The sequence below is a fragment of the Macaca fascicularis genome, chromosome 14 (genome assembly GCF_037993035.2).
Source record: "Macaca fascicularis isolate 582-1 chromosome 14, T2T-MFA8v1.1".
NCBI lineage: Eukaryota > Metazoa > Chordata > Mammalia > Primates > Cercopithecidae > Macaca > Macaca fascicularis.
Window position 1 is genome coordinate 14,162,659 of NC_088388.1, and position 12,561 is coordinate 14,175,219.

General features: G+C 39.0%; 1 protein-coding gene across 4 annotated transcripts in view; it reads right to left on the reverse strand.

Moving 5' to 3' along the window:
• Nucleotides 1–1,333: 1,333 nt before the first annotated feature.
• LOC102133058 (oocyte-secreted protein 4A) overlaps nt 1,334–12,561 on the reverse strand; it is a 105,013-nt gene continuing 93,785 nt past the window's right edge. For 2 of the 4 annotated variants that reach the window (XM_074013545.1, XM_045371917.3), the window contains one exon: nt 8,864–9,432. In XM_074013545.1, coding sequence (XP_073869646.1) covers nt 9,426–9,432 — 7 coding nt within the window. In that variant the 3' untranslated portion in view covers nt 8,864–9,425. Of the gene's footprint in view, nt 1,632–2,406; nt 2,542–4,470; nt 4,569–5,908; nt 6,088–7,234; nt 7,346–8,863; nt 9,433–12,561 lie in introns of those variants that run through there. The other 2 variants (XM_045371919.3, XM_074013548.1) reach the window with 2 other exon arrangements.

A 12,561-nucleotide genomic window follows, 5' to 3' on the forward strand; every position in this document is an offset into this window, starting at 1 on the left:
AACTCTGAGGCAGAGGTTCCTCCCTCTGACTGGTTAAGAAAGGGCAGAGATTTGCAGGACACCTTATTTGTCCAGGGCTCTAACTGTTTGACAGCCTTATCAGGACTAGAGTATGCTGCGATTATGTCCCCTTGTTACTTTTGTCAACTGATCCATAATCCAGAGATTAGGAGTGAAGAGTTTCAAGAGAATCCCTAAAAGCAGAAGATTTTTACCTTCTTTTCAAATACTGCCATTTGCCTTTAGAGATATTTGGACAAGGAAAATTCACTTTTGGTTTGAAGCAATCATAACGCAGAAACCAACTGGAATTTTATTTCCTCTCAATTCTAGCCTCTTTATATGACCAGATGGATGAACCTAAATCCCCGAACTAATTTGAAATTGCTAACACACAGAAAAGGAAAGTGATACAGAGGGTAAAAAATACAGAAAAGTAGAGATTGAAATAGGCTATTTTCTGAACCATTTATAAAGAAAATTCTAGGCCGGGCATGGTGGCTCACACCTGTAATCCCAGCACTTTGGGAGGCCAAGGTAGCTGGATCACGAGGTCAGGAGATCAAGACCATCCTGGCTAACGTGGTGAAACCCCATCTCTACTAAAAATACAAAAAATTAGCCTGGCGTGGTGGTGGGCGCCTATAGTCCCAGTTACTAGCAAAGCTGAGGCAGGAGAATGGTGTGAACCCGGGAAGCGGAGCTTGCAGTGAACCAAGATCATACCACTGCACTCCAGCCTGGGTGACACAGCAAGACTCTGTCAAAAAAAAAAAAAATTCTGATTTCACCTTATTTTATACATATCATTAGAAGCCAGTGAAATGGGGAACAACTAGAGAATTAGATTATGATACAATAGTTCCCTTTATCCATAGGGGATGCATTCCAAGACCCCCAGGGGATTACTGAAATTGTGGTTAGTACCAAACCCTGTATAAACACTGTACTTTTTCTTATACATGTCTATGATAAAGTTTAATTAGCTACAGTAAAAGATTAACAAACATATAATATGCTACAACAAGAGTTATGTGAATGTGTCTCTCTTTGGAGTATGTAACAAGTATGAAATGGAATTATAAATTTCCACGAAGATATTAAGACTATGTTAGTATTTTGAGACCACAGTTGACAGCGAGTAACTGAAACCATGGGAAGCAAAACTGAATAAGGAAAGACTACTGTGTATTAGATACTCTATTGCTACCCAAAACAGATGATGGGTAAGCCTAGTCACAATATGCAATTGCCTCACACTTTATAATGCTCTGTGGATCAGGACTTAGGCTTTAAAAAATATAAATAACTATTAAGAATTATAAAACTTTATTTAAGAATAAAGTTTATTTATTACAAGTTTAAAATCTGGGAAAGGAAGGCTTTTCTCCCTACCCCAACAATTCATAAATATGGACAACAGAGCAAGTTTTTCGTTTAAAAATATCACATTTGAAATGATAAAAGACAATATCCAGTGACTAGGTTCAACTTCTAAAAGGCAATGAAATCCTTAAGCGGCCAGAGCACCAGGTGAATGAATAGGGTGGCCTCATCATCCAGAATGTATAGCTTTGTTCTTACACTTAGGAAGGGATACAATTAAGTAGCTCAACAAGGGAACACTGTTCCTGTAAGGAAGGAAAAGAAACAGTTACGTTGTTGTACTGATGGGAAACTACTATCTAACTAAGGAACCACTGAGGCTCAACCAAATGGGAACCTGGGAAAAAGGCATCAATTTTAAACCCCAGGAACCATTATAATATTCTAAAGATTCAAGTATCACAAATACGATATATACACATGTATACACACATACATGTTATGTGTATATATAGCTATTAGTTAACAAATGCTTAGTAAATGATTATAAATTTTACATGAGGACACCATATCAAGTTTAGAATTATGAGGGTCGGCTGATACGTGGAATAAGGGCCTGTCCTTCTAGCATAATAAAGTCTAAAGATTATACCCTATTTGAATATTGTTATGGCTCATTTGAGTTTTCTCTTGCTGACATTTAGTTCTTTTAGAACAAAAAGCTGGAATTAGAGTTAACATAGATATCAATTACTATCTTTATGGGAATCTATGATCCCATTGCACACTTATATTACATGCACCAAAGATGGTTTATCTCTAGCTCAAGAAAGTTAACATAACAGAACTATTGAGGTTACAATTGCAAATCTGTTTTACATAAGGAAATAATGAGAAATGCCAAGATAAAATATATCCCTAATAGACATAAGAAATGCAGTATTCCAATGATCCTGAACTAAAATCATAGGGGCAATAGTACACAAAGTGTGGCGTATGACACCACCTTACTAAACTCTGGTCTTTTTTATATATAAACGTACTGTAAGCATTTATGGTACTAATTCAAAATACTCTTACACATAGGATACTCTTGGACGGATTCCCAAGTCTTCAAGTTTGCGTGATAGTGAGCAGTGCTGTCCCACTGACCTTCTGCATTCACGACGGTTGTCATTCTCTCCCCTTCTCATCACTAAGATTATTGGAAACCTTCTGAAAAAGAGAAAAAAATAGATTTAAGCTTTGTATCTATTATGCTTTTGGAGGTGGAGAAAAAGTTGAAATGTGGAGAAAACTAAATTAAACAGATCTCTTCCAGCTGTGAGAGAATGCTAAATCAGCTAGCTTAGACAAATATGAAAATTTATTGTTTCATAGAATATGAGAAAAAATTCACAGATGGTTGAATACAACTTTTCATTATTCCAGAATGTACTATTGGGACCTGAAGCTAATTTCATAGGATGTCAAATATCAAGAACTCTTAATAAGTGGCTGAAGCAGTTCTTATCTCTAATCATCTCAACGGACATCTACAGAGAGTAATTAGAGGCATGCAGCTCCGAGTTATTGGCCTATGACGGAGGTGTAAGTGGGGTCACTAAAGTTCTCCCTCCCTTAATGAAGCCAAATAAAGGTGTTTCTATCAGCTTCTTCAACACTGAGTTTCCTACAGCAAGAGGCTGACATTTTACTCCCAAGTATCTGCCTATGCAGTAGAATGACATATGAGAGACATGGAGTGTAGAAAAGGGGGCAGAAAGGTCATATTCTCCCACCATGAATTATAGTATGACTAAGTAATTTCTCTCACAGGTACCAATGTTTTAGCTGTATTTCCAGGATTTCTCTCAAGAATACCTGTGAAGTGGGGAGGAGACCTCAAGAAGTCAAGATACTGGAATAAAAACCAAACAAGACAGAAAATGAGCAGGTTGTGTGGAGGCCTACGGTGGCAATTGTATGGACTAAGAAGGAAGCCTTGTTTAGATTGGTCTATCAGGAAATATGCAGTTGTGATGGCCACCCCCTTTCTAAGGACTCCAAAAAACTCACATATCCGTAATTTGAGACACACTTCTGGGTGAAGGTGTGATTATCTAGCCAGCATTGCTGGAAATGGACCACAATTGCACCATATAACCATGAGATAATTGTGACCCAACCTCTTTCATCCTGTCATACCCAGCAAAACACGAAGAGAAAAGCAGCAGAGGGAAATGTACTACTCAGATTATACTAAACCCTCTTCCCCAAATCCTTTGTGTGCTCTGTAAAACTCTAGGAGTCTTAAAGGAAACCTAAATTTGATATAATACTGGAGATAGGGACCTGACTTGATTTTTACTTATGAGAAGGACCAAAGATGCTGTTAATGAAGAAAAGCAAATATTTCACAGTACAGTTGAAGTCAGTGGTTGTAAGATAAATATAGCCATTAAATTCTGTGTCTCCAGAGGCCAGACTGTTCAAAATAGGTTGGAATGAACACTCTAGGGGCAGAGAGAACACACGTGCAATTGGGCCTTGTGAACAGCTCACCCAGGGATCTGATCACAAGCAGAATTGCCTCAACCTTCATCAACAGGCTCTCCTGCTTTATTCTCTCATTGAAGAAAAGTTTCTCCAATAAGGAGAGAATTGCGGTCATTAGCAAGTCTTGATTTTTATTTATATTGCAGAAACTAACAAATCAGAGACTAACTCGATTCTAGTTTTAAAACTGAGAAAATACTGATTTTGAATCTCTTGGTTCCTCCTCATATCTGCAGAAAGGTGGTATGGTTTGTACAAAAACTTAAAAGCACCTATAATAGCCATGAATGAGGCAGTATGGGTAGGTGCAGACAAGGAACACTGCAAAAAAGGAAAGATTACTAACAAAAACTTTCTGATATGATCTCTTTAGTGACTGTAGAATTTAATTCTCATATAGCAACTGAGCCTCATCTACTCGTTCAGAAACTACATTGAGAGAATCAATTTTTTTAGACCTACTCACATGACCAAACAGAACACCACAGATCAAATTTGATCCAATGTCCAACCTTAGCATAATGTTCGGCAGTTTAACTGATCAAAACACCTAGAAGCCAAAGATAATGTTAGATAGCCTTGATCTCAGTAGTGCACTGCACTTACCTTTGCACATAGCATGATACTGGGATGTGTAAATTGAAGTCAAAATTCGGTGGCTCATATACAATTAAACTTTCAATGAGCATACCTACTCCATGTTCCTAAAGGTGTAAAGGATATAAGTTATCTTAATTATATTTCTTTCAAATGCTTTCAAATTCCATTTTTAAAATATAGATTAAAAACAAAATAATAATTTTTACTTTTATTTTTACTTTATGACATAAAGTAGGTATGAGTGCAAGGTTTACAACAGAAAAGCAGAGCTAAGTGATAAAAATCCCTGGTTTTAGCAGACATTAATAGATCCTGCCATAGTAGCAGGGGACATTGTATTCAGCAGTTGAGTCTGCATAGACAACTTTTGATCACCACATTTGTTTAAGAGTCAGGGTCTGGGTCAGGCGCATTGGCTCACGCCTGTAATCCCAACGCTCTAGGAGGCAGAGGTGGGCAGATCACTCAGTCAAGAGATTGAGACCATCCTGGCCAACAAGGTGAAACCCCCATCTCTACTAAAAATACAAAAATTAGCTGGGCATGGTGGTACGCGCCTGTAGTCCTAGCTACTCGGGAGGCTGAGGCAGGAGAATTGCTTGAACGCGGAAGGTGAGGGTTGCAGTGAGCCGAGATTGTGCCACTGCACTCCAGCCTGGCGACAGAGCAAGGCTCCATCTCAAAAAAAAAAAAAAAGAGTCAGGGTCTGATTCAGGCAGACCTAAATTATTCAGTGTGAATTTTGGCTAGATATTTGACAACTTTAGAAAAGCAGCTGAGTCAGCCTCATGCTACATTGAGTACTTGCCAAATGCTAGACTTTTTTTTTATACTAGAGATACAGCAGCAAACAAACGATAAAGTCATGCACTTAGACCCAAAAATAGGATCAGTTCACCTAATCTTTACTAGAAACAGATGTGACTCCAAAAAGGAAAAACCAGGCTATAATTACAAAACACAGCAACAATTTAACATGAAGGAAAAAAAAAAAAAAAAAACCAGCTTTCTGGTGACAGGAAAGATTGGTTTATCTTATTAATACAGGAACTATATAAACTGATACACTCCATTTTCATCAAAATTTTAGGTCAACAACAAGAGTTGGGTATTTGTGACACTGTTTCAAAACAAAATGTTTCTCTCAAACTAGATTTAACACAGAGTATTTTAAAAAACAAAAAACCACTATCACAGGCAAAAGAGATACGTTGCCAAAAAAAAAAAGGTTTTTAAAGTAGGAATGCATAGTTTTTGGGATCCCAAATCCTATTTGTCTTTCCGACAGATAGAAGCAATATCCAAAAATGTTAAAGAGAATGGTCAATATTACATGAACTATTAACTGACAATTAAAATTTGAATACTGTAGTTTTAGTCATTGGTTTGTGGACCCAAAACAGTCAAAAGATATATTATTGGTTGAAATAATAACTGCTCTTACGCTCACTCTGATGCCACAAAAAGTTAGAAGATACAGGAACCCAAAGAAATCCACCTCGACCATGTTTACAGGACAGCCAATTCCTAGAGAGAGTTCGTTTTGCAGAGGTTGCAGGTCATTTAACAGTGGCGTTCGTCTAAGTTTGACCTGGAGCCAGGTTTCAGAACAGGTTATAGACACTGTTGAAAGAAAATTTGAAAAGTGAAAACATCAGATAGTATGTCTGCCCCCACACAAAGTGCTCAGGAAATGTTCAACCTTTTGAGCTGAATTCCCAACTGTAGAGTGAAAATGTTTTGTTTCTATTTGTATATTTTTCCACTGGGAGATCTTGGGCCAATTAATCTCTGTGTGTCTCAGTTTTTTTTCATCAGAATGTGGAAAAACCGTAGAAGCACTTCTTGAGAATTTCCAAGCTAAATAAGTCAAATATCCCAACATACTCACTTTGCTTTTAGGGATTGTTCAAATTTTACCAACAGGTCTCATGAATACATTTTTGAAATATATCTAGGTGTAAGTGATATCTGAAATGGAGACACAAGAAAAAGTTCTGATATTTGGTTGCACACAATGGAAAAATAGATCATGTGCTTCCACTTAAAATTTTATTTTGATCAAAATATCTGAGCCAATAAATATTAATTGGTATGTGAAACTCAGGATTCAGAAACAAAATAATATTGCAGTTACTACAATAATTTTTTTATGATTGCCAACTATGTTAAATTTTGGTTTGGGGTCTTACTTCATTTTCAGTACATTTCTATGGAGTCAATTTTATCATTATCCCATATTTACACATGGATAAATTTAAGGTCACATAGCTTTTAAATGGCAGATCAGGATTAAAACCTATGCAAAATCTATTCAGAGCCTCAACTCTGAAAAGGAATCATAAACAATTGAATACAGCTGACTACTCTCTGTCCAAACTTCATACCCCATGGCCAGAAATGTAGACCTAGTAACCTCCTCTCCTAGGCACTGGGCAGTCTCTCCTGATTTTGCCGGTCACTGTAAGTATTTCACATTCAGCAAAGTAACAAGCTAGTCTCCAGCAGAGAAAGAACCTGGAAATATTTTGCATGTAAGAAAAATAAAAACGGCACCTTGAGATCAACTTAGAGGAAAAATTCAAGAGGAAGTACAGGGGTAAAGATAAAACTATGTGTGGCTGTAACTTTGCAATCATTAGCTATTAGCAACTGATCACCAGGTTATAAAAAACAAACTCCCGAAGTCAACAATATGTTTTTAAAAAAAAAGAAAAAAAGGCCCTGCTGTTAGAAATCGCCACCTCCAAAAATTCCCGCTTTTTCTTACAATCTTGGAGACCATGAATCAACTCGAAAAGCATGAGGAGCTCTCCCAACACACAAGAGATCTTCATTGCTTCAGATTCCAGCCCAAGGTATCACAGGAAACAGAAAACCTAGGGAAGTGGGCCTCCACAGGTGTTTATAAACCTCTTACCTCCTCAGCTGTGGGTGATGGTTTATCATTCTGGAAAGCACTGAGAACCCCTTAGCATAGTTTTGGCTTTTCGTCCTCACAGCTGAAGTTCGGTTGGTGCAAAAGTAAGTGCAGTTTTTGCCATTGAAAGATAAATCAGAAAATCAGGAAGGAACATGTGGAAAGTGGTTCTAGGCTGCATCCCCTACCACCATGTCTTTTTTCCCAAGCATGTGGATGTGTCGGAAATTGTGTCTGACATAATATTTGATATGTGTCTATTGAACTGTTAAAAGTAGGGCTTTGCAAGATGATTTGAGAAATTCAGGTGGTGATACAGAAGAATTACTTATGAATTGATTAACAATATTGCAATATTGCATATTATATTCACTCTGGGTTCTTGTGAAAAAAGAAAAAAAAAAAAAGCTATTGCTCTAGCTCCCAACCAATGATTCAGATCCAGTAAACCTGGGCTAAGATGCGCTCACTAATCGGTGCTTGTAATCAGCTTCAGGAGGTTTTGATTCAGGTAAATAAACCCACACACCTGTGGTCTAAGCTTTGGCAAAACAGTGGTTTCTGGTTTAATTTTGCTTTCCCTACAAGCATTTTATTATGAACATGCACATATCTAGAAATATTCTCTAAGGGCATTTTTGGACAATTAAATCTAGTAATGAAAAATTGTAAGATATGGGATAATAGATAATAACAGCATCACTCGGTTCTACATTTTGGCAGAAATCAACCTCCAGAAAACTTCCTCTCAAAAAGTAAAAGCAAAAGCCTAATAAATTATTTTTAGAAATTGTGTAGCGTATCACATAGATTGCCTTAGCTTCTAAGTACAAAATAGTTGTTTCTAGCTATATGAATCTCCAGGATTATGAACTGATGTAACAAAGAGCAAGCAAAAAGTAACATCTGTGAACATCAGAAACCTCAAAATCCTTTCTACTAAACGTTTTTATTATATTGCATGTTCTTTAAAATTAGTAGGATTTTATGTTAAGGTATCTATCACTTAAATTATATTTGGGAAGGAGAGCTTTATAGTAGATTGAATTTATGAAGAATATTTCAGTGGTTTTTATTTGAAAATACTTATCTGTTTTCCTATTTAAGATGTGAATAAACATATTGTTATTTTAAATAGCTAGCTACATAGAAGTACATAAAATAATACTGGAATTTCTAATTCCAATAGCTTACATGCTTTCCTCCTCTGTTAAAATAACCGCTAATTTTTATAAGTGTTAAATTCATATAAAATTAACAATTTTGAAGTATATAATTCAGTGGACTTGGTACATGCACATGTGTGAAACCATCACCCCTACAGTTCCCAAATATTTTCATCATCTCCCAAAGGAAAACTTATACCTCTTAAGCAACTCCACACTCCTCCTTTCTCCCAGCCCCTGGCAAGCACCAAGCTACTTTCTATCTCTTCGGATTTACCTATTCTGGACACTTTGTAAAAATTGAATTACACTCTTAACTTTAAAACTCATGCTATTTATTTGTTTACAAATAAAAGAGGCTTTATATCTTATAAAGGGTTACAGACTGCAAGACGGCCATCCTAACAGGCTGGGATGCATAGTCTCCAACACAGTCTGAAAGGCACATTGCAGGGAGGGAGGAGTGAGATGGGAATTTATGCTGAATGGGTTGGCCAAGCATATGTATTCAACAGGTTATAGGAGGACCTATGAATATTCTCTAGGGCGGTTCTAACACGTAAGTGCTGAATAAGCATGCATGTTATATATGACCCATGTTCACTTTGGGGTGGAGACTTAACATTTAAATGTATCACAATTAGGCCTTCTACATCTAAAGGTCTTTCCAAGACACAAAGTTGTACAAGTGTGCAACCTCTGTAAACTGGCCAGAACCAGTTCTTGCTCAGTCGTCTCTTATCAGGAGAGAGTTGCTGAGATGAGTCCCTTGTCCAATCAAAGCTGTAGTGATGGCTTGTAGCGCAGGAAGGTCAGCCTCTGGCAGTGAATGAGCTGTCATTGTTAACATTGCTTATCTCAAGGCCAGCGCTTGTTTAGCTGCTGAAAAAGAAAAACCTTGTGGCAGTTAGAACAAAGTTTATTCTTTGAGTGTAGGGGTGCATGACTTAACCATTACTTGGCATGGCCGTGGGTCCTGTTTATAGTTTTGTATGGCTATTGCCACAAAGAGTTCGTTGTGTCAGCCTTATGATCTTTTTTTGAGACAGAGTCTCACTCTGTTGCCCAGGCTGGAGTGCAGTGGCGCAATCTCGGCTCACTGCAACCTCCACCTCCCTGGTTCAAGTAATTCCCCTGCTTCAACCTCCTGAGTAGCTGGGATTATAGGCACACGCTACCACGCCCAGCTAATTTTTTTTGTATTTTTAGTAAAGATGGGGTTTTACCATGTTGGCCAGACTGGTCTCGAACTCCTGACCTCAGGCAATCTGCCTGCCTCAGCCTCCCCACATGCCGAGATTATAGACATGAGCCACCACGCCCAGCCTGATCTCTTTTTTTAATATTAATGCTAGTCAGGTGTTGTGTCTAAACTACAGAAGGGAAGTCGTGTAACAAGGCATGTCCAACCCCCCACCCCAGGATGGCTGCAAACACAGTTCTTAAGGTTTCTCTGGGGTCCTCTTGGCCAGGATGGGGGTTCATTAAATCAGTTGAAGGCCTAGAACTTTATTTTTAGTTCACATGGTACCATGAATCCATACTTCATTCCTTTTTATGGCTGTATAGTATTCTGTTTTGTGGGTATAGCACATTTTCTTTTTTTTTTTTGAGACGAAGTCTCGCTCTGTCGCCCAGACTGGAGGGCAGTGGTGTGATCTTGGCTCACTGCAAGCTCCAAGCTCCACCTCCCGGGTTCACACCATTCTCCTGCCTCAGCCTCCCAAGTAGCTGGGACTACAGGCACCCACCACCACACCTGGCTAATTTTTTGTATTTTTTTAGTAGAGACTGAGTTTTACTGTGTTAGCCAGGATGGTCTCGATCTCCTGACCTCGTGATCCACCTGCCTTGGCCTCCCAAAGTGCTGGGATTGCAGGCGTGAGCCACCGCGCCCGGCTCTAGCACATTTTCTTGAGTCATTCAACCACTGATGAACTTTAGGGTTGATTCCATCTTTGCAAATAGTGCTACTCTGAAAGCTGTTGTTCAACATTTGTTTGAATTCCTATTTTCAATTATTTGGGGCATTTGACTCAGCTTTCATTGCCTCCTATTCACCCCCTTGCTGAGGGAGAGATTCCTATCCTAGGGCTATGGTGATAGCCAAACACACACCTGCCACTGAGCAGATGTGCTCGAAAGCAATTCACTGGTGTGTACATTCACAGCCTTGCAAAGGAGAACACCACATAGCACATACGTCCACATGAGGGCTGCACTTAGGAGCACAGGGAACAACCAGGGGCTCTGGAACATAAGCTTTGTAATATCAAGAGGGTGAGGTGACCTCTAGATCCCACAGGAGCGTATGATTGGTTTGTTTGAATAATTCTGCAGACTGCCAGGGAACTGAAACCCACTGTTCAGAGATAAGCAGGAACTGTATCTGGTCTCCTTGATAAGCAGAGCTGTGTAGCGGGGACCTTATCTGCAGGAGCAGAGGAGAGAGAGAAATGTGCAGTTAGGCCATTATAGCCCTTCCAGTTTCACCAGATGCGGAGATAGCATGTGATACCAGGCCTTACTATTTATTAGTCCTTACATGACAGCCTAGGAGTGAAACTGCCAAGCTCCCCACAGCGGCTGTATTATTTTACATTTCTTCTTTGTTTTGTTTTGTGTATTTTTTTTTTATTATTTTTTTGAGATGGAGTCTTACGCTATCGTCCAGGCTGGAGTGCAGTGTCGTGATCTCGACTCACTGCAACCTCCACCTCCTGAGTTCGAGTGATTCTCCTGCCTCAGCCTCCCAAATAGCTGGCACTACAGGCAAGGGCCACCATGCCTGGCTAATTTTTGTATTTTTTGTAGAGATGCGGTTTCACCATGTTGGCCAGGCTGGTCTCGAACTTCTGATCTCAGGTGATCCGCCCGCCTCAACCTCCCAAAGTGCTGGGATTACAGGTGTGAGCCACTGCACCAGGCCTTTTGTGTATTTTTAACTTTTAAGTTCAGGGGTACAAGTGCAGGTTTGTTACATAGGTAAACTTGTGTCATAGAGGTTTGTTGTTCTGATTATTTCATCACCCAAGCATTAAGCCTAGTACCCATTGGTTATTTTTCCTGACCTTCTTCCTCTTCCCACCCTCCACCCTCCAAAAGGCCCCAGTGTGTGTCGTTTCCCTGTACATGTTAGGTGTTTTCATCATTTAGCTCCCACTTATAAGTGAGAACATGTGGTATTTGGTTTTTGTTTCTGCATTAGTTTGCTGAGGATAATGGCCTCCAGCTCCATCCATGTCCGTGCAAAGGACATGATCTTGTTCTTTTTTATGACTGCATGGTATTTCATGGTGTATGTGTACCACATTTTCTTTATCCAATCTATCACTGATGGACATTTAGGCTGAATCCATGTCTTTGCTATTGTGAATAGTGCTGCAATGAACATATACATGCATGTCTTTATGACAGAATCATTTATATTCCTTTGGGTATATACCTAGTAATGGGATTGCTGGATCAAATGGTATCACTGTCTTTAGGTCTTTGGGGAATCTCCACACCATCTTCCACAATGGCTGAACTAATTTACACACCCACAGTGTTCAAGCATTCTTTTCTCTCTACAGCCTCACCAGCATTTGTTATTTTTTGACTCTTTAATAGTAGCCATTCTGACTAGTGTTAGATGGTAGCTTAAGAATTAAGAACCCTTAATTCTCATCCCACTTAACTTTTCAGCAACAGATAATACAGTTGACAGCTCCGCCTGCATGGCTCCCTGGACCCCACTCTGCCCTGGTTTTACTTCCAATTGACCTTCTCCTTGGCTTATTCAAAGGTTCTGCCTTCTCTCAGCAACCTCTTAACATTGGATATCCCAAGACCTAAACCTTGGACTGATTATCTTCATTTTCCTCACTTCTTTGCTTTGAACTCATGCAATCTTACTGGCTTTAAGTATTAGTATGTGCTGATGAATCCTAATGTTCTACATCCAGTCTGGACCTTCTCCCTCTGAACTGCAGACCTGGATATTCAACTACTCACTTGCTCTCTCCTCTT